This window comes from Scophthalmus maximus, chromosome 16 (assembly GCF_022379125.1).
Source record: "Scophthalmus maximus strain ysfricsl-2021 chromosome 16, ASM2237912v1, whole genome shotgun sequence".
Classification (NCBI taxonomy): Eukaryota; Metazoa; Chordata; class Actinopteri; order Pleuronectiformes; family Scophthalmidae; genus Scophthalmus; species Scophthalmus maximus.
This window is the reverse complement of record NC_061530.1, coordinates 13,899,884-13,917,465: the sequence shown is the minus strand read 5'-3', so window position 1 is coordinate 13,917,465 and position 17,582 is coordinate 13,899,884. Positions and strand designations below refer to the sequence as shown.

The following is a 17,582-nucleotide window of genomic DNA, read 5'->3' as shown; positions in this document are numbered from 1 at the left end:
TTGTTGCTATTTATACCTGCAATTCTAATAAACCCAAAAAAAACTTGGGCCTCATCTTTTAGATGTATTTATCTTTATCTCATTTCCATCCATTTGTATTACACATATGTAACATAAACATACTAATAAACTTAATGCGATAACCCTAAATTGAACAGGTTAGACTGAAAATCATGCAATGTGTTTTGAATACAAAATAACCAGATTCGTATATTCACAATCAATAAATCCAATTTTGTTTCAAATTTGTAAGAACCAGGTTTATGTCTTCAAAATTAAAGGAAGTGTAGGAGAGGTTGTTTTCAGAAGCACTTTGGGTCATATTACTTGAAACATACCGATATAGCAATGAATAAATCAAATGCTTTGACACCGGGGAAAAAAAAATCCTCATCTGTGGCCTTGGCAGAAGTGTAAAACCCTGTCCAATCAGAATGTTCGCGCTGAAGAAAAATGATTGGATGAATGAACCTGCTTACTTCCTGCCTGCGCGCACTCGTGCTCGTGCACCGCACATTGGGGCGCGTGACTGACCAGGCTTCAAACTACGCAAACAAGCAAGGCAGAGGCGACACAGCTAACAGCTAACAGCTACGAGCTACGAGCTACGAGCTAACAGCTAAAACTAACAGACAACAGACAACAGACGAGTTGACAACAGACAAAACTAAAGAAGAAGAAGAAGAGTTGTTGCAGAATGGCAAGGGCAAGTGCGTACAATAGCTTCCGGTCGCAAGAGAAAGACAGCATGTGAGACGGCTATGAACATAAAGAGGTTGGATACAACAAGAAGGAAACGGAGGAGTAAACACCGGTGTGGCTCTTCAACGCTGGCGTCAACTCAGGGAGGAGAAGAGGGTTGAAAGGTAATTCTCTGCTTTGTTTTGGATGAACGAGGTGACTTTTCTTGAACTGTGGAGCCAACGTAACTGTTAGAAAGCGTGTGTGTGTATTAGCTAGCTAAGTTAGCTTAGCTGTAGGAGACTGGGTGCGTTAGCCAACGCTACGATAGCTTGTGTGTATCTGAAGCTAACACTGCCTGTGTGTTCGCCTGGTTTCTTCATTGCAGTTGTGAGCAAATGTCATTTAGTTATTTGTTCAAAATTGTGCTGTTCAGTGTTCGACAATGTTCTGTGTACAGTACGACAAACAAATCGTTTGTCCGTTCTACGGCAAACCGAAGCAGCAAGGAGTCAGAAATGATGATACAATTTAACGCTGCTAATAATATATATAATATATCCAAAGTCTGGGGCCCTGATATGTAAGTGTGGCTGGTGACTGGTCCACCGACACAAATGCACTTACAAATCACTAAAACAATTATACATGGCTGTTGTAAATGTTTGCCCTTGCGTAAAAATGCTGCCAAAGTAGTAGTGTTGTCAGTCTTTGACATTATTGTTGATGTGTAATGATTTATTGTAAATATTCTTTCTACAGGACTTCCATATGCACAGCCTGATCCGTCAGCCTACAGACCTGTTTTGATACCAAAGAGCGAGGTAACTCTGTGCAGACACTGCTTCTTCCTCTTTGTACATGTCGTTTATGCTAATAAAATTATAATTTATATTTGTTATATTTGATGGTGTCCCAAAAATAAAATAAGCGGCTGTCATGACACATTTGGTTCTCATTATTTGTGCAGCTTGTAAAGAGATACCTTTAATGGTTTGATCGTTTATGCTGTGAGTATAAGGAAAAGGCATTTTTTTTGTTCAAACAATTAAGAACAGGTTATGCACAATGTGTACAATACTTTGAACATTATGTGGAATTAGGATTGTAAGGGTGAAATACACAATTTCCCTCAAAATACAATATAGTCAAATATAATATTATAAATAATGAATTAGTAATATTTTTGGGTGACTTTAGAGTTTATTTGATAGTGTTTGTTTGTGTGGGTGTGTTTGAGACACCATGTTGCAGCTGTGTGCCCATCCTATAATCCTGGATGATCCAGAGCAGACTCACAGCTGCCTCTGCTCCTAATCTCACATGACACACACATTCACACACACCGACAGACATAGAGAGACAGAGACACACGCACAGACACACACATAGACACACACACCTCTCACTGTGTTTTTTGGACACGCTGGTATTCCAAACAGATTCAGACCACATGGCTGTTGATGAATTAAGCCTCACAGATTTTTCATTTGGTTTCACTTGTTTACGTAAAGTGTAAAACAGAAACACAAACAAGCGTTTACCTTTAAGTGATGGCGGCTGGTAGGTCGACGCGTGGACCAGTTTGGCTCTCAAGGCTCCGTTTTCCCCAAGAACCCACTGCCAAGGTAAAACAGCCAAGTAATGGTTCAAAAATGATGGATACATGTACAGTATTTGTTTTGGTGTTATATCAATGGAGTTTGTCCCAAAACACAACTCTTCATGTTGTAGTCTCAGATGAATTATAAATAGCTATTATTATTTCTTAATTGGGTGGCATCATATTGAAATGCAGCTGTCTAATGCAACTGTCAACCCACTGCACAAAACACACTACTACAAATATTAACTTGATTTATATAGAACCTTTTAAAACATCCATTAGACTTGTTTTTTTTCATCGTTATTGTTTCATATATCTATATATATGTGAACATCAACATCCTAACTTACTGCATTAGTTCCAAAGAGGAATTACTTTTGCTGTGCACCCACTCGCTCTCATCCCACCTGATAAACGACTGCTTCCAAAGTAAACTTCCACCATTTCCCACGATTTACTTTTCTGCAGTCCCCAGAGAACCAACCTGAGAGCGGTGCAACCACGTTGTGTACATACAGAGCTCAAAATCAAAATGTATTATGCTCTGGTGTATTGGGACAAACTGACAGTTAAAGAAGTGGGCTCTCTTCCTGGAAATCTTTTGGTGGAGTTTTAATTCCCAAACGGTGCACACCGACTGCCTGGTCTACCTGGTGTGGGCTGCAGTCTTCCTCTGGTGAAGGTGGATCTGTCAATCTGAAGAGTGTGGCTGGTGTCGGCCTCCGCCTTCGAATCTTAGCAAAGACAGAGAGAGAATGAGAGACTCAGCCACTAACAATCGAGTCATTCTTCACGTTGTGTTTACAGAAAATTTCTCTCTGGGATAACAACGCATTAAATTATATTCGTTCACAAGATTGTTGTCCAGATTGTACCTGAATGAAGATAACGTATTGTCATAGATGTTTCCATCACTTGGCTGTAATCATTCATTTTTTTTCAGTTCTGCTGTCCGGCGTGTTGTTTTACCACAAGTTAAGACTCTGCTGCTGCTTAAAACAATCTAACATCATACAGCGGAATAACTGCTCTCTTGCCTTCAGTGTTTGGGTGGTGGCTGTTTCCAAATTTGAATATTGGAATTCGGATGTTTAGGTCTTATGATCTTCGAAAAAACACGCTATAATAGAAGACATCGTTCCTGGCTTTCAACCTTTGTGTTATTGCTGCAGTAAAACAAATATAAAGCAGGGTTTATATAAACTGTGAAATCATCTCAGTTTTTTATTGCAGCTATCAAATACTACTGGTGTTGTGCGTTTCTGTTGAACAGAACTTGAGGTCTCCACTCGGGTCACAGACTGTGGGCTCCAAAACAACATCTGAAATCCAGCAGATTCATCATTCTCAGAGTGAGTCATAGAAAACCAAGGGTTATGCAACTGACGAAGCGTGACTTCAATATCTCAAAATCAGCTTGGTTCTGCTGTAGTGAAACTGTTAAAGAGAACAGCTTGACAATAATATAGAATATTAAAAGAGAGCATTTAAATGTATGTAGAAAGTCATCCTGAATACATTTTAAACAATTCCTCCTCTGATGACTTTGAGGCCACTTTGCAGCATTTTGGTTTTAGTGAAATGATTTGCTTTGTTGGAAATAAATTCATACATTTATTCAAGTATTGTACTTGGTACAATGTTTAGGTACACGTCCTTCAATTTTCAGATCGGAATATTGTAGATTTCACTGCACTACTATAGTTTGTAGTTAAGTTTTAAATCTGAATTGAGTCTAATACACTGTTGGTAGTTAAACTGTTAAATTGATTAATTGCATTTTCATTCAAGTAGGCCCCTTCTTATTGGGCATCAGTAATATCACAACAATGGCAGGGGCCACTCTGCATGTATCTGAGCACTTTTACTGTTAATACTAACTAGATTTTCTTATCCCCTCTGTACTATTACTCAGTAACATATTGTAGTTACGTAAGAAATGTAGTAACCCACTACTTTTATTTATTTTAAAATGAAGATGACCATAGAACACATTATTCAGACTAAAAATGATTAAACGTGGTCTGACACGTATAATATATTTCACCCTTCTGTCTATTTTTATAACGTGATGTGTTTATAAGACTGTTGTGAGATGCGAGTGACTGCCGAGCCAATCACAGCCGAGAGTGTAGGCATGAAACGTGTGGGTGGCTTTCACTTTGGAGTAACTCTTAGCACTTTTTTCCTCCCTCTACGTGCTGGATTCATCCATATTCATCATTCACTCAACCACATTACATATGCTGCTGCCATTGTATGTTATTGTGTGCGTGCGTGCGTGCGAGCACCTGTGTGAAAGACTTTCCAGACACGGTGACCTTTTCTGAGTGTTTTGTTAACTCTGTAGCCAGAAGGTTAAGCACCTGCAGGGAACATAGTATTCTCATCAGGGCCTTGTTTTGCATTCTCTGAAATGCCTGTTAAATATCAGTGGTAACTCAGTGTCGCTGCATTGAAGGACCGAGTTCATGTCGGTCTGATGTGGATTTGTTATGAAAAAAAACCTGTTTAGATTTATTACTTTATGACCTCTTTTGACCTCAATGGGAGGTTCAATGTAATAGTATCACAGGAATATAACAAAGTGTATGTGAACAGTATATGTAACCTATAGGTTGCAGATATTAGCTTCTATTATTGGGGAATTGTCTTTAATTTTCATTGATCAATGCTGCCGGTGGTTCTGCAGAGGAGTCTGTCAGATAAATCCTCTAATAATGATTTAATAATCCAGTTTTGCATTGGAAAAACAGCACTCAAAAATTGACTGAGACTTGAACAATACCGTTTGGAGAAAAAAATATGATGGAGACTTACAGTATTTTTACACCGTAAGATTTTTTAGGTTTGATTCTCTAAATTAACAACTGCTAAATAACTGCTAACTACAAAAGCATGTTAACACCTCCAGAGAGGTCAAATCATATTTGGTGCAACAAGTCACAGAAAAACATGCCAGTGAGAGTGAGGACAGCTGGACCAAACTCTCCACGCCAACTGTGCATGTTTGATGTGTTTACACTTTTTTTCTTTTTTTTAATTTTCCTGTTTGAGAACTATCCATAGCAAATCTAACCATGTTGCAGTAGCACTGCTGCAGAAACTGCCACAGGACCTCAGTATAATGCTCACACAGTACATCATTAATCCCCCGACTCATTTTTGGTATATAGGATGACCTTCATGCTCACCTGACATTCAACTTCAGTGCATTAATCGGGATGTTTATAATGCAAAATTACATCGCTGGTTTGGTACATAGTCCTCTATACAGAAATAACCTGTCCACTTAATAATCACGACCACACCGTGAAAAGTCCATTGTTCGTACGTCGCTTTAAATTTATTCTGAGAATAGTCCTGTGCAAAGCTTGATTGGACTGCAGCATATTCAAGAAATGATAACACAAACCCATTGCTGCCATTTGCCCCTTTGTTTTTCAATAAAACATTGTTTATCTAAAAAACGCTTAGCCTCTACTCAACCAGACGACTTGACTGGAAACACAGTGTTGTTGCAGTGAACAAGTGACCTAGGCCACAGAGAGGACGGGTCATACAGACATTTACTGCCTTCGCCCTTGATTTGGGCCTCAGTCGTCCACGGCTAATCTCTTTGGTTTTAATCGGTCATCTCCTTGGCTGGTGATTTGTCTCCCTTTCCTTTTTCTTACTCGCCTTCTGTCAGTTATCATCCCCCCCACCTCCCTGTTGTCCGCCTCAACACTCTTCCACTCCCCCCCCCCCCCCCCCCCCCCCCTTTCTACTTATCTCTTTTTCCGTGTCACTGCTTCGCCATTTCAATGCTAATATTATGGTTGTGTTTTGGAAATGTCGTGCACAGGCACTTGGCTTGCCTTGTCCCAACTCACACATAGGGTTCCCAGTTACCATCGGTCTGAATGGACAACATGTTCGGCCTTTCACAGGGTCGACAAAGGGACGAGCTTCTTGTGTCCAAATCTCTCGGTGACTGTATTAGAAGGCTTTTGATGTTAATTGTGAACAGCAACTTTTTTTGTCAGACTCTTGAGCCGTCATGCTCGAGTAAATAATTAATGAACCACATCTGAACTGGGTGGTCGTGGATTACAAGAGGGTGCATTTGTGAAAATTAAATCCTCGGCATGGTTTGGATAAAAGTGAACAAGAAGTGCCCCTGATCAGCAATACCGCCAGAGGCAACTGCGACATGCTGAGTTCAATTATCCAGGAGGGTTCGCTGGTTTGCAGCCTTCAAAAATATGTCAAGTACAGTTGGATCTCATCCCACTTGACATGCCCATTAGGCGATTTTAATAATCACCATGTAGGCACCCCCCACGCCCAGGAAACAAGTTGTAAGCTGGAAAATAAGAAAGAAGAGGGATTCTCATGCAGGCAGCCGACAATATGGATTATAAAAGCAATTTTGCAGCTGAATGACTGTTTATCCCCTTCAGCATCTTAAACGTTGCACAATTGTGCTGATGCCCTGTACGTTGCAACTCCAGATCTAGGGGTCGCTTTGGAAGATATAAGAAGACGTATCCCTAGTCGCTTTATGACGTATGAACCTTGTCACCTTTTGCGTGCCCTGCCAGGGAATGCTGTTTGTTCTCATTAGATCCATGGTGGAAGATTTGAATTAATCTCAGGTCCTGAGCCCGAGCCAGAGCATCTTATTGAGAAAACTGACTCAGCTCGTGTTCCCACGCGAAGATGCCAATGAGCTTTTAAGGAACTGAGATTCAAGTCGGAAAGGGTCTTAACATGAGAAGAATATGGAAACAATGTGCAATGCTAGTTTAATTTATTGAAGTATGGTAACTAATTACCATAAGAATCAGTGTTGTTTTAACCCCAAACGGTGTTTTCTGAATGAATATGTTCACATTTTCATGAAATCAGACCTGTGGGGCTGCTGAGAAAAGCAAACAAAGGAATGGGTCCGCACCAGAAGAAAGTAAAGGAACTAGTTCAAAGGCCTAGAGACTCCAAGTTTGGGCGTAAACAACAGATGTGTGAGAAATATGAGGCCTATATTATTGATTTCTTAATGATAATTTTTTGTACTTTTCAGCCTGAAACAAACTGATGCCCTGAATCTTCCAAATCCTCTACTCGGGAGAAATAAAGATTTCTGAAATTGCACCTGGTCGGGGATGAAATTTCTCCCTCGGGGGCATCCTGCCACTGAGATATGAAAGTCTTTTGTCTGAAAAGAACAGATAACATAATCCTTTATTGATCCCCATCAGGGACATTAGCCGAAGAAATCATAATTTACAGGATCTCTTGGCTGTCATATGCCAGGGTGTGACTGTATCCAAAAGTTATCTCCATGTTACCTTGACGACCTTTATGGACTGCCAGACTTTAATCGCTGCTCTGCCTCCATATGCTGCACAGGCCAATATCATTCCCGTTCACACTGCAATATCTCACCAATATGGTTTCTGTGTTGTCCGTGTCAGCGGGTTTACCTGCTTTCGCTACAGGGTGATTCAGCATAAGCTCCAGAAAACCCACTTATCTATTTTTACATAATGCACTCACCACCTCTTTCTAATAATATGACAAACGTTTTTGTTTCATGGGTGGGACATTATTTCTCGCTGACACAATCTCATTTTTAATATTACTAACAGACCTTTATCCCTCACTTCCTCCTCCTACTCCACTCCACTTCTGAAGGACAGAGATGCCTCATCACTTTTGCGAGCTCCCAAAAAAAACAAAAAAAATAGATTGAGGCTGTGCAGCTCAGCTTAATCCCAGTGTGCTGCCCACATCAAAATACACAGTCCTGCAAAAGTCGTGCTAGACTGCTTACGTAACACGTCTGTCAACTTCAGTGGCAGGAGGGCAACACTCACATCCGTTTACTGACGGAGAGGACATGACTGAACGTGCATGGAGGCAAGCACGTTTCATATTTCAATATACTTTCATACCAGCAGTTCAATAATTCACTCATTGCTTTTGAATGTGTCTCATATAAAAGTTTAACTATACATTTTTAGGATGCACACACGCACACGCACACACACACACACACACACACACACATACATCCATCCTCAAACAGGCTTGGAGCGTGACCCATGGTTTGACCTCACACGCGCCTCCACCACAGCCACTGTCCTCGTGCACACACACACACACACTCACACACACTCTCACCATCTCCACCTGTCGCGGGTCCAGCTGGGTGGGCACGGAGGAAGGCACGGAGAACTGGATCTTCCTCCTCTCGTCCTTGTCCGCCTCTCGCTCCATCGCCTCCGTCTCTGCGGGCAGCAGCGGGTCCATGGCATCCAGCCTGTCCCCTCCGCAGCCGGGCGCGCAGATGTCCGAGGTCCGAGCGCGGCCGGGTCCGATTTAACTGCTACGGCTCCGCTGATGCCACAAAACAACGCAATAACTTGATAGAATTATTGATAATATTTTAATAATTTAGCTTTAAATAAGTCATCATTCTGCCCCGGCAGGTCTCTTTCCACTCCTGAGTTGCGTTTGTCAGCTTTGCTTGCGCGCGCTCTCTCTCTCTCTCTCTCTCTCTCTCGCTCTCTCTCTCTCTCTCTCTCTCTCTCTCGCTCTCTCTCTCTCTCTCTCTCTCTCTCTCTCTCTCTACGTGGTGTATGTCTTGTTTCAACTGCAATTCAAAAGTGCCCCAGAAATCAATTTCCCTTGACATGGGATTAAAGAGTGAGACGTTTTTTTTTAATGCCGACACACTGGTTCAAAACCTAATCTTTGAATTCTGAAGACAATTCACGATGACAATTAATTATATAAATGATATCAGTAGATACCCTAAAATAGGATAAATAAATAATACATTGATAACAACACAACTTTTTGGAGATTGTATTTCAGCATCTACGAGAGTTGAGAAATCCATTTATGCTTTTGTCATGTGTCATCAGTTCACTTCCTTTGGTTGAGTTTTAAATGGGCATGAATAAACATCTGGATCCACATTCATCAACAAATCCTATTTAAATCCCAATTATTCTTTCAATGGTCTTGCTTTGGTTTTCAAATAATAATGTTTCTGATGGTAGAGTCAAACGTTTTATTGTTATGTCTCCAGTTGCCACCCAGGCTATTTGATATACGGTGTATGCTGTTGATCTATAAGAGAGATATAGTCAGTTGGAAATTGCATTGCCATGGAAACAGTTTCTCTTCACAGAGTTGAGTGTTGGCAGTGCGGTAATGTGTGCAAATGTGCAAAGCTCGTGTGTGTGTGTGTGTGTGTGTGTGTGTGTGTGTGTGTCGTAAGAGTAATTTGGAGGAGAGAGGTGAGACTGTTGGGCAAGATTAAGTTCTTCTATATGCTCACCCACCTCCTGGCACATGTCATGTTTTGAAAAGTAATTTATTTTATTTTAATCTGAAGTCTTTCAGCAGACAACCCTGACTATATGTGCACAATGACCAACTGCTTCAAGGTAAGAACTGCCTTATATTTTTGCTCACTGGGACATTTCTTAACACATTTGTATCAGACAAACTGTTTGTTTTCCTCGTGGCTCTGTAAATGCTTCCTCTCAGCTCCCATTCAGTTGGACTGGGACAAGGAAACAGACTGTCATGTGGCCAGGGGGCTCCCGGGGTTTTGAACCCCATGTTCCTGCAAGCCCACTGCTTCACCCTATAAGCAAACTTGCCTCTGAATCTCTGCCACCTCCAGAGAGACTTTGCTGCTGATGGCAAACTAAGACCTGCTGGGAGAAGGTCTCTGATGAAAAGTTAAACCTTGCACCATCTGTGGCTCAGTTCACTCTCAACTGTTCACCTCGACAAATGTTTGTGAGCATATGTATCGCTGTGCGTCAAGGTGATCAAGTGAGACCATAAATACACGACATCCTCTGCTACAATCAATCACTCAGAAACTGTCGAATGCACTGAGCTGCAGAGAAATAATCTTTAGGATTATAGCATTATGACCACAAAAGATAAATATGGCGAACCCATTAGTGGTCCAATCAATAATGGGTCGAGTGCTGCTGTCGGCCACAGTGTCACTGTCCATACTGTACCACAGGGAGGCGCCAAACTCACTTGCAACATGTCATTAATGATCAACTACTGTATTAAACAGTACTTTAAAAAAAAATGTATCTGGCACCTGAATACATTTCGCCAAAGCTCATCACTAAAATATACCCTAAATATACAGAAATTGATCAAATCTAAATGTTCTGTGTCACAAACACAGGTTTATTTATTATGTGTTGTTTTAAATCTACTTTTTAAATAATACACGTTAGCCTGAGGGAAATAAAAACCCTTAAAAGTAATTTAAGCCAATCAGAAAAATAAGTGACATGCAGTACATAGTTAAACATGCTGGAATGAGCATTTGGATTAGATAATTATATAGGCTTAACTATATTCAAATAACAATATCATACTATTCTTACAAGGCGCCAATGTGTCCATGTTTGGGAGATGGACACATTTACACATTGTTATACTCTTGTTACTAGAAAGTCAGAATGTATGAAATAAAATTATGAGTAAAAGAAATGACACCCAACTTCTATTTTCTTTTCTCAGCCATGCACCTACCTCTGTTAACCAGTAGATGTCACTCACATGTCGTTTGAGATATTACATGGAGACCAGCTGCTCCTGTGTGAACTCAACCGTACGACCGACTGATTATTATTGATGATAACAGTTATGAGATAATGTTTACGTTTTCCCCTTTATTCTCAACCTCAAATCTCCTCTTGACCTTTTCCACTTAAAACCAAATCAGTTAAAGCCAACATGCATAAAACAATACAGTAAACCAGATTTCTCTAGGATGATATGATATAATTTCCCCCCTTAATTAATTGTAAATGAAAAAAAGGCACGTATTTGACCACGAAAATAGATTTACACTGAGCTGAAACATTATGATTAAGAAAATGTCAAAAGAAGAATGGTTTTTATAAGGAAACAGAGCTTCACTTCCATATTTGTCTCATGTCAATGTGATGTGTACATATTGTAATAATGAGGAATTGAAAGACATTGAATGTATGAAATGGGAAATGATCAATTTTGTGTCGTCATTGTCATCACACTGTTACATGAAAAATGTGACCCTTGGAAACAAAGGTTATTATTTATACTGTGTTGGCATCAGGACCTAAACTCAATGTGAAATGTATGTTATTTGCAGTATTTTTAAACTCAAAGGTTTAATTACGGGGGTCAGAACGAATACGTTATCAACTACTTCTGACCATTTCCCCTCGGGGTAATAACACAGGGCACCAAGTCAGGGTGTGACCTTGGCTTCAGGTCTTCATCGGAGGATGGGAGGAAGCAGCAATGACCATGAAATACTGTCATTCGCTTGTCATTTGAGCCTTTTTGATTGTTTAGCTGGAAAAAATGAATGTGCAGGGGACAGTGGTAATGATAAGCCTTCTCCCTCTTTTCCTCTGACACCTTAACTCTTGTTTCTCATTCCCTTTCTCTCTCTCTCTCTCTCTCTCTCTCTTGTTCTTGCCCCATCTTCTGGCCCCTCTCTGCAATCTGTGCCTCTGCCACCTTTGGCACCGGCCCGCCCACAGGCACCTGTGCCAAGCCTGGCAACCCAAACCAAGACGCTCTGCTTAGCTCAGTTCAAATGACTCGTTTAGGCAATTGCACCCTGACTCTGATCTTTACGGCGGGGCCCTTATTCGTCCCAGGCCTTTTGTGTGGACCCAGTGGCGTTAACTGTAAATTTCCTTGTTATTGGTAACTTGATATTACCTTATGATACTTCTGTGGGGATTCATATGGTGTTTAGTTGTTCCCTTTAGTCTTTTATCACGAGAACATTTCATTGGTTTTCCCACAGGGGATATTAGTGGGTTCATAAATCTGCCCCCCCCCCCCCCCCTTATCTATTAAAATCACTAAGCTGAAAGTAATCCTTTAACAATCCAATTGGAGGATTCTCGTTTTGTGCAGCCTAAATTTTGAATGATATCATTGTAAAATACATTATTATAGGATTACCACTAAGTATTTCTCTTGTAAGGTTTTATTGTTTTCCAGAACCTTCTACGTGATATTAAAGTCGTTTTTGTTTTACAAAGATGGAGGCTATGAAGAAGCGGTTTGGATTTTTTTTTTTTTTTTTTTTGTGCCATTCACTCCTTATTCCATTTTCTCTTTCAGCTCGGTGACAGATGGCGAGTCCCTCTCCCCCAGGGGGAAGCCAGTCTCTGTGAATGCGGCCGCATGTCAATCACCGGCTCTCATGTGATGGCTCTTGCCAATGACGTGCCAGCCATATGGGCCTGGCATCAGAGCTGGTATGTAACCCACCCAGTCCTGCCTCCGAGGTGCCACACGGCTCCTTCCACGCGTCGGGGCTGGGGATAACAGCAGCAGCAGCATCAGCATCATCAGCAGCATCAGCATCAGCATCAGACAGAGCCGGGTGGCAGGAGAGGAGAGAGAGAGAGAGAGAGAGAGAGAGAGGTGTGAGAGCAGAGCACCAGCGTCTCGCCTGCACAAGCATCCGTGCAGGGCGTGTGGATGGGATGCCCACCCGGAGAGAGATGGTGTAAACAAACCCGCTTCGCCCCATCACTGAGCCCCACGACGGAGGTAAGATACACGCGCAATTCCGATCAGACGTAGAACCCTCAGCTTTTCGACCCTGAAGGGTTTTTTTTTTGTTTTTTTGTTTTTTCTTCGTCTCTGTGTTGATTCCTGTCGTTACGGTGAAGATGGTGTTTCAGTAACAGCCAGAGATAATCGAACACGTCTGAGGACTCAACGTCTGTTCATCGTCGATCTCCTCAATCAGTCGTTCTCGCATGCGACGTGAATCAGATCAGCTCTTTAAATCCCCTCTTCAGGATTCTGTATCGCAGGTCCTGTAGAACGATATCGATCCACCCCAATGGCATAGATTTCGTTTCTATGAATCCATACATTTCACGTTAATAATCCAAATCACTTTAATCACCAAGAGGAATTCTACCTTCTCTGGTACTTTTTGATATTTGTCATTTGCACGATTACACATATCTTAAAAACGAGAACTCGAGAATATATTTTATTATAATAATTTATCTTACCGCGTGTGTGTGTGTGTGTGTGTGAGCGTGTGTGTGAGCGTGCGCGCGCGCACGACGTGCTTCAGAGCACCGTGGGGGTATGATTCTCCGTAGAGACACACACGGGGTAATTGACAAGGTATTGGTTGGCATTAATTACATTGTGGTTACAAGATTAGAAAAAAAAGATGCTCCACACGCGCAGCTGAGCTCAGAATACTGGAAAATGTGCAGAGATCTTTTATGGAATTGGGGCTTTTATACTGGTTTTAAAATGATCCACTTGAATAAATAACTATTAGCCTGAATTATTGGTCAGTGGGATGCCACGAACCTGGATGGCAATAGTATTAAAATATTATATGTCAAAACTGGAACTTTGATTAACCGAAACTCAGCAATCAAGGATGTCAATGAAAAAAAAAGAAGATCTCAAACAAACACGTCTTCGCTTCAACAACAGACAGACTGAACTTCAGGAAAGACAAGTGTCAGGAAACGTATGTGGCCTATATACGTGGAATCCAAAATTGTAAAGGCACCATTTTAAGATCATCACCACATCTTATCATCTTATCAGACGAGTCACACATGTTTTAATTAGGTTCTTCCCAAACAGGGTAGTGGATGTCTTCGGGATAAAGTCTTGATTTTGAACAAAACCTGTTAATTGAGACATAAAAACACAAAGAAGAAATGTTCGGGATCCGGTGGTCCAGCGGGCAGCCTGCATGCTGTACTGGAATTCCTCCAGGTTGGTAATTTATCGGACGGAGGAGGGACCGCACCCTTAATGCGCCCCTGGGGACCTTTCTGAAGCGGGCCAGCCCCGCGCTCCCCGTGCCGGACTGCTGGAGGGGACAGGCCGAGGCACGCGCGGAGGCCGTGGAGTGGCCCAGACTGTTGCCGCATGCCATTAGAAAAATAATTTAATTTAATTATAATACATGTTTTAGAGGATGTCCAGTCTTTGGGCAAAAAAAAAAGAAAGAAAAAAAAAAGATCCACCTTACACATACACTTGTTTCAATTTTTCCACGTAAAGTTATTAGCTCAATCAATATTTCCTATATCAGGACAGGGTTGTCATACTGGGCTCTTGTTCCTCGGGGTTCTCTCGGCCCTCCAGCTTTTCTCACTCAAAGACGACGGAGAGATTGACTGAAACTGTCTCATGCAAATGGTCAAGAGATATTAAACGAGCTTGTGATCGAAATGTGATAATAGAGATCTGATTTCTGGCCTCTTCAATATAAACTGCTAAATACCACATGCACATTCAGTGGCGAATGAAACGTTTAATTTATAATACATTTTTCCTCTTGGGTAAAGGACACACAGCCTACGGCCTTGTGCACCGCCCGGAGGCTGGATCAGCCGTGGGTGCGCACCCTGCAGCAGGACGCAGAGCAGTCCGGGCTAAAAGTGTTGCTTGTCTCTTGCAGGTTGCTCGCCACCATGTTGAGTCGTCTGTTCAGCGAGGTGCTGCCGGACGTCCAGAGGCTCGCGGCCGACTGGGCGGAGGACGACGAGAGCGAGGACGGTAAGGTCAAGGACGACGAGCACGAGCACGAGGCCGGCTGTCACCTCGAGGACGACGAGCTCGACGGGCCGCTGGAAGGCAGCAGCCGAACCGAGTCCGAGATGGCGGGCGACGACGACGACGACGAGGACGACGAGGCCGAGGAGGAGTGCGGAGACGAGAACGGCGGGGACAAGCCCAAGAAGCGCGGCCCCAAGAAGCGCAAGATGACGCCGGCGCGCGTGCAGCGCTCCAAGGTGCGCCGGATGAAGGCGAACGCGCGGGAGCGCACGCGTATGCACGACTTGAATTCCGCCCTGGACAATCTGCGCAAAGTGGTGCCGTGCTACTCCAAAACCCAGAAACTGTCCAAGATCGAGACTCTGAGGCTGGCCAAGAATTACATACTGGCTCTGGGGGAGATTTTACGCAACGGGAAGCGTCCAGATGTGGTGGCCTACGTGCAGATGTTGTGCAAAGGCCTGTCACAGCCCACCACCAACCTGGTGGCGGGCTGCCTGCAGCTCAACACCAGGAACTTCCTGACTGAACCGTGCTCGGACGGTGCCCGCTTCCACATGCCCAGCTCTCCTTTCTCCGTTCATCCCTACTCCTACCGCTGCTCCCGCCTCTCCAGTCCGCACTACCAGCCCGGGAGCGGTGCGCTCAACATGCGCGGCCACTCCTACGGTGCTGGATACGAGGGCGTGTACCCGCCGGGGGGGACGTCTCCTGACTACAGCAGCCCGGACTATGAGGGCCAGCACAGCCCGCCCGTGTGCCTGAACGGCGGACTGTCCGCAGGGAGACAGCAGGAGTCCTCCGAGACGGACAGGAACTATCACTACTCTATGCATTACTCCGGACTGTCCACGTCCCGACCCGGCCACAGCTTGCCGTTCGGGCCCTCTGGAGCGCGCAGTGGTGGTGCGCACTCGGAGAACATTCCCCCTTTCCAAGATGCGCACTTGCACCACGACAGGGCTCCTCCATACGAGGACCTCAATGCTTTTTTCCACAACTGAGCCCCTCGTGCCGGGCCAGTCTGACCTTACATTGACAATCCCATTACGTGTACTGATGTTTGGAAAAACCAGAGGAGCGTCTGAGAGGATGGGGGGGGGGGGGGGGTGGAAGAGGCAGAGAGATTCCTGTGATTACCTTCTGTGTTCTACTGATGTCATCCCTATAAGTGTGTCCAGTATTATCATGTATGCAGAACGAGTGCAACTGACATAAAAAAAACGATGTATAGGCCCAAGAGAAAAAGAAAAAAATAATGTTGTGATGACACAAACAACAGAAATAAAAAAAAAAGTTTTATAACTGTCTGACGTCATGAACGCATCTTCTTGTGAACGTTAAGCGGTTATTGTGGCTCTGTAGAGGCCTAAAAACTAGGCTCTATCGTTCCCATGAAATAATCTTAGATTACAAATATATAAAATAAACATAAATATAAATATATGAATTTAAATATAAAGAATAGATCCTGCACACACAAACTAACACACACACGCTAAAACAATAAAAATAATAATATCAGAAATACTTGACAGCTTGTGATTTTCTTGGAGTTAAACTGAAATCAAATAGAGGTTTAAACAAGCAAGCCAAATATAGTTTATTTGTGTAATTTATTATTATTATTATTATTATTATTTGTCTACTCAAATTAGAAATGTCTGTGGAGACATTTGATTCAGGTAATTTTGCTCGGTTTCCTGGTAGAGCCTCTTTTTTTTAGCTCTATCAGGAAAAAAATCACCATGTCTAATATGCTTGAATGTGAAACGCCTCATTTTATCAAATTACAATTATGGATGACAACAGGCACACAGACATTTTCTTTTGGCAATATATATACATTGGCCTGTTTCATCTAAAATGGCTGAAGAATACGCCAGATAAAAGACTGATAGCCAAAATAATAATAATCTTAGATGCTGTAGGTCTACAGTTTGGATTACCAACCACTTTTAATTAAATCTGACAAAATGCCTGTTCTCTAATAAAATAAAAAGGGTATATTGAGCAGTTGATATCTATATAAAAATCAAACAAACACATTAAAGAAATTTCTAGAACTGAAAACTGAAAGTGTATTAACATTGAAACACCTGTTCTTTTTTTTTCAGACCAAAATTCTCAGTTTTTCTTACATTGTATTAATGCAGCGGTGAACTGGAGTGTGCAAAAATACAAGCTTCTTAAGCAATCACCTCGGGTGAAATTATTAAATTAATGCATTATGATTGTGCATATTGTTCAGCTGGTAAAACTGTTGCTTGTGAGCACACACACACACACACACACACACACACACACACACCCACACCCACACACACACACACACACACACACACACACACACACACACACACACACACACACACACACACACACACACACACACACACACACACACACACACACACACACACAGCAACAGGCAAGTGCTGGAATAAATAGACAACAGCTACAAACAATATGGTCTTGTAAAGTCATATGAAATTCCACAGCCATTGGTGAGTGAGCTGCCACAATAATTGAGATATTCTAAGTTTATTGTTTAGAACATGTTCGAAAAAAACCCTCAAAAGATGCTGCAGCAGCAACTGACCCGCACACCAGATGCTATTTAAACTAGAATGAGCTCTTTGACACCAAAAGAGGCTCAAAGAAACGAAAAAGTGAGATCATTTACCTTTTGTTTTGT

General features: G+C 42.3%; 2 protein-coding genes across 9 annotated transcripts in view; one reads left to right on the top strand and one right to left on the bottom strand.

Annotated features, from left to right (window-relative positions):
- Positions 1–17,582, bottom strand: part of LOC118287012 (protein phosphatase 1 regulatory subunit 1B) — a 37,401-nt gene that overhangs the window by 1,586 nt on the left and 18,233 nt on the right. Inside the window, exons 2-5 of one of the 4 annotated variants that reach the window (XM_035611706.2) lie at positions 12,602–12,648; positions 8,456–8,671; positions 2,938–3,021; positions 2,226–2,301 (exon numbers count right to left, since the gene is read on the bottom strand). In XM_035611706.2, the coding sequence (XP_035467599.1) occupies positions 2,226–2,301; positions 2,938–3,021; positions 8,456–8,584 (289 nt within the window). In that variant the 5' untranslated portion in view covers positions 8,585–8,671; positions 12,602–12,648. Of the gene's footprint in view, positions 1–2,225; positions 2,302–2,937; positions 3,022–8,455; positions 8,834–12,601; positions 12,649–17,582 lie in introns of those variants that run through there. The other 3 variants (XM_035611707.2, XM_035611709.2, XM_035611705.2) reach the window with 3 other exon arrangements.
- LOC118287009 (neurogenic differentiation factor 2-like) lies at positions 380–16,195 on the top strand. Of its 5 annotated transcripts, none has more exons than XR_007029812.1 (5): positions 380–866; positions 1,444–1,505; positions 3,561–3,639; positions 9,678–9,729; positions 9,833–10,037. XR_007029812.1 is itself a non-coding variant. In XM_035611702.2 (5 exons), exon 5 carries the CDS (start codon positions 14,800–14,802, stop codon positions 15,886–15,888), a length of 1,089 nt encoding a protein of 362 aa, XP_035467595.2. In that variant the 5' UTR covers positions 425–866; positions 1,444–1,505; positions 3,561–3,639; positions 12,452–12,886; positions 14,787–14,799; the 3' UTR covers positions 15,889–16,195. The 5 variants fall into 5 exon arrangements, 3 of the variants coding, with proteins under 3 accessions (XP_035467595.2, XP_035467596.2, XP_047183405.1); XM_035611702.2 differs by lacking the exons at positions 9,678–9,729; positions 9,833–10,037 and adding exons at positions 12,452–12,886; positions 14,787–16,195 and having other exon boundaries at positions 425–866; XR_007029811.1 differs by having other exon boundaries at positions 389–866; positions 9,678–10,037.

What these genes read in the sequence shown, in the direction of transcription:
- LOC118287009 (XM_047327449.1), top strand. Translation starts at nt 12,515, where the DNA reads ATGTCAATCACCGGCTCTCATGTGATGGCTCTTGCCAATGACGTGCCA. An exon ending in TGGGCCTGGCATCAGAGCTG is followed by an intron (nt 12,589 to 14,786) that starts GTATGTAACCCA and finishes TGTCTCTTGCAG; the next exon opens with GTTGCTCGCCACCATGTTGA.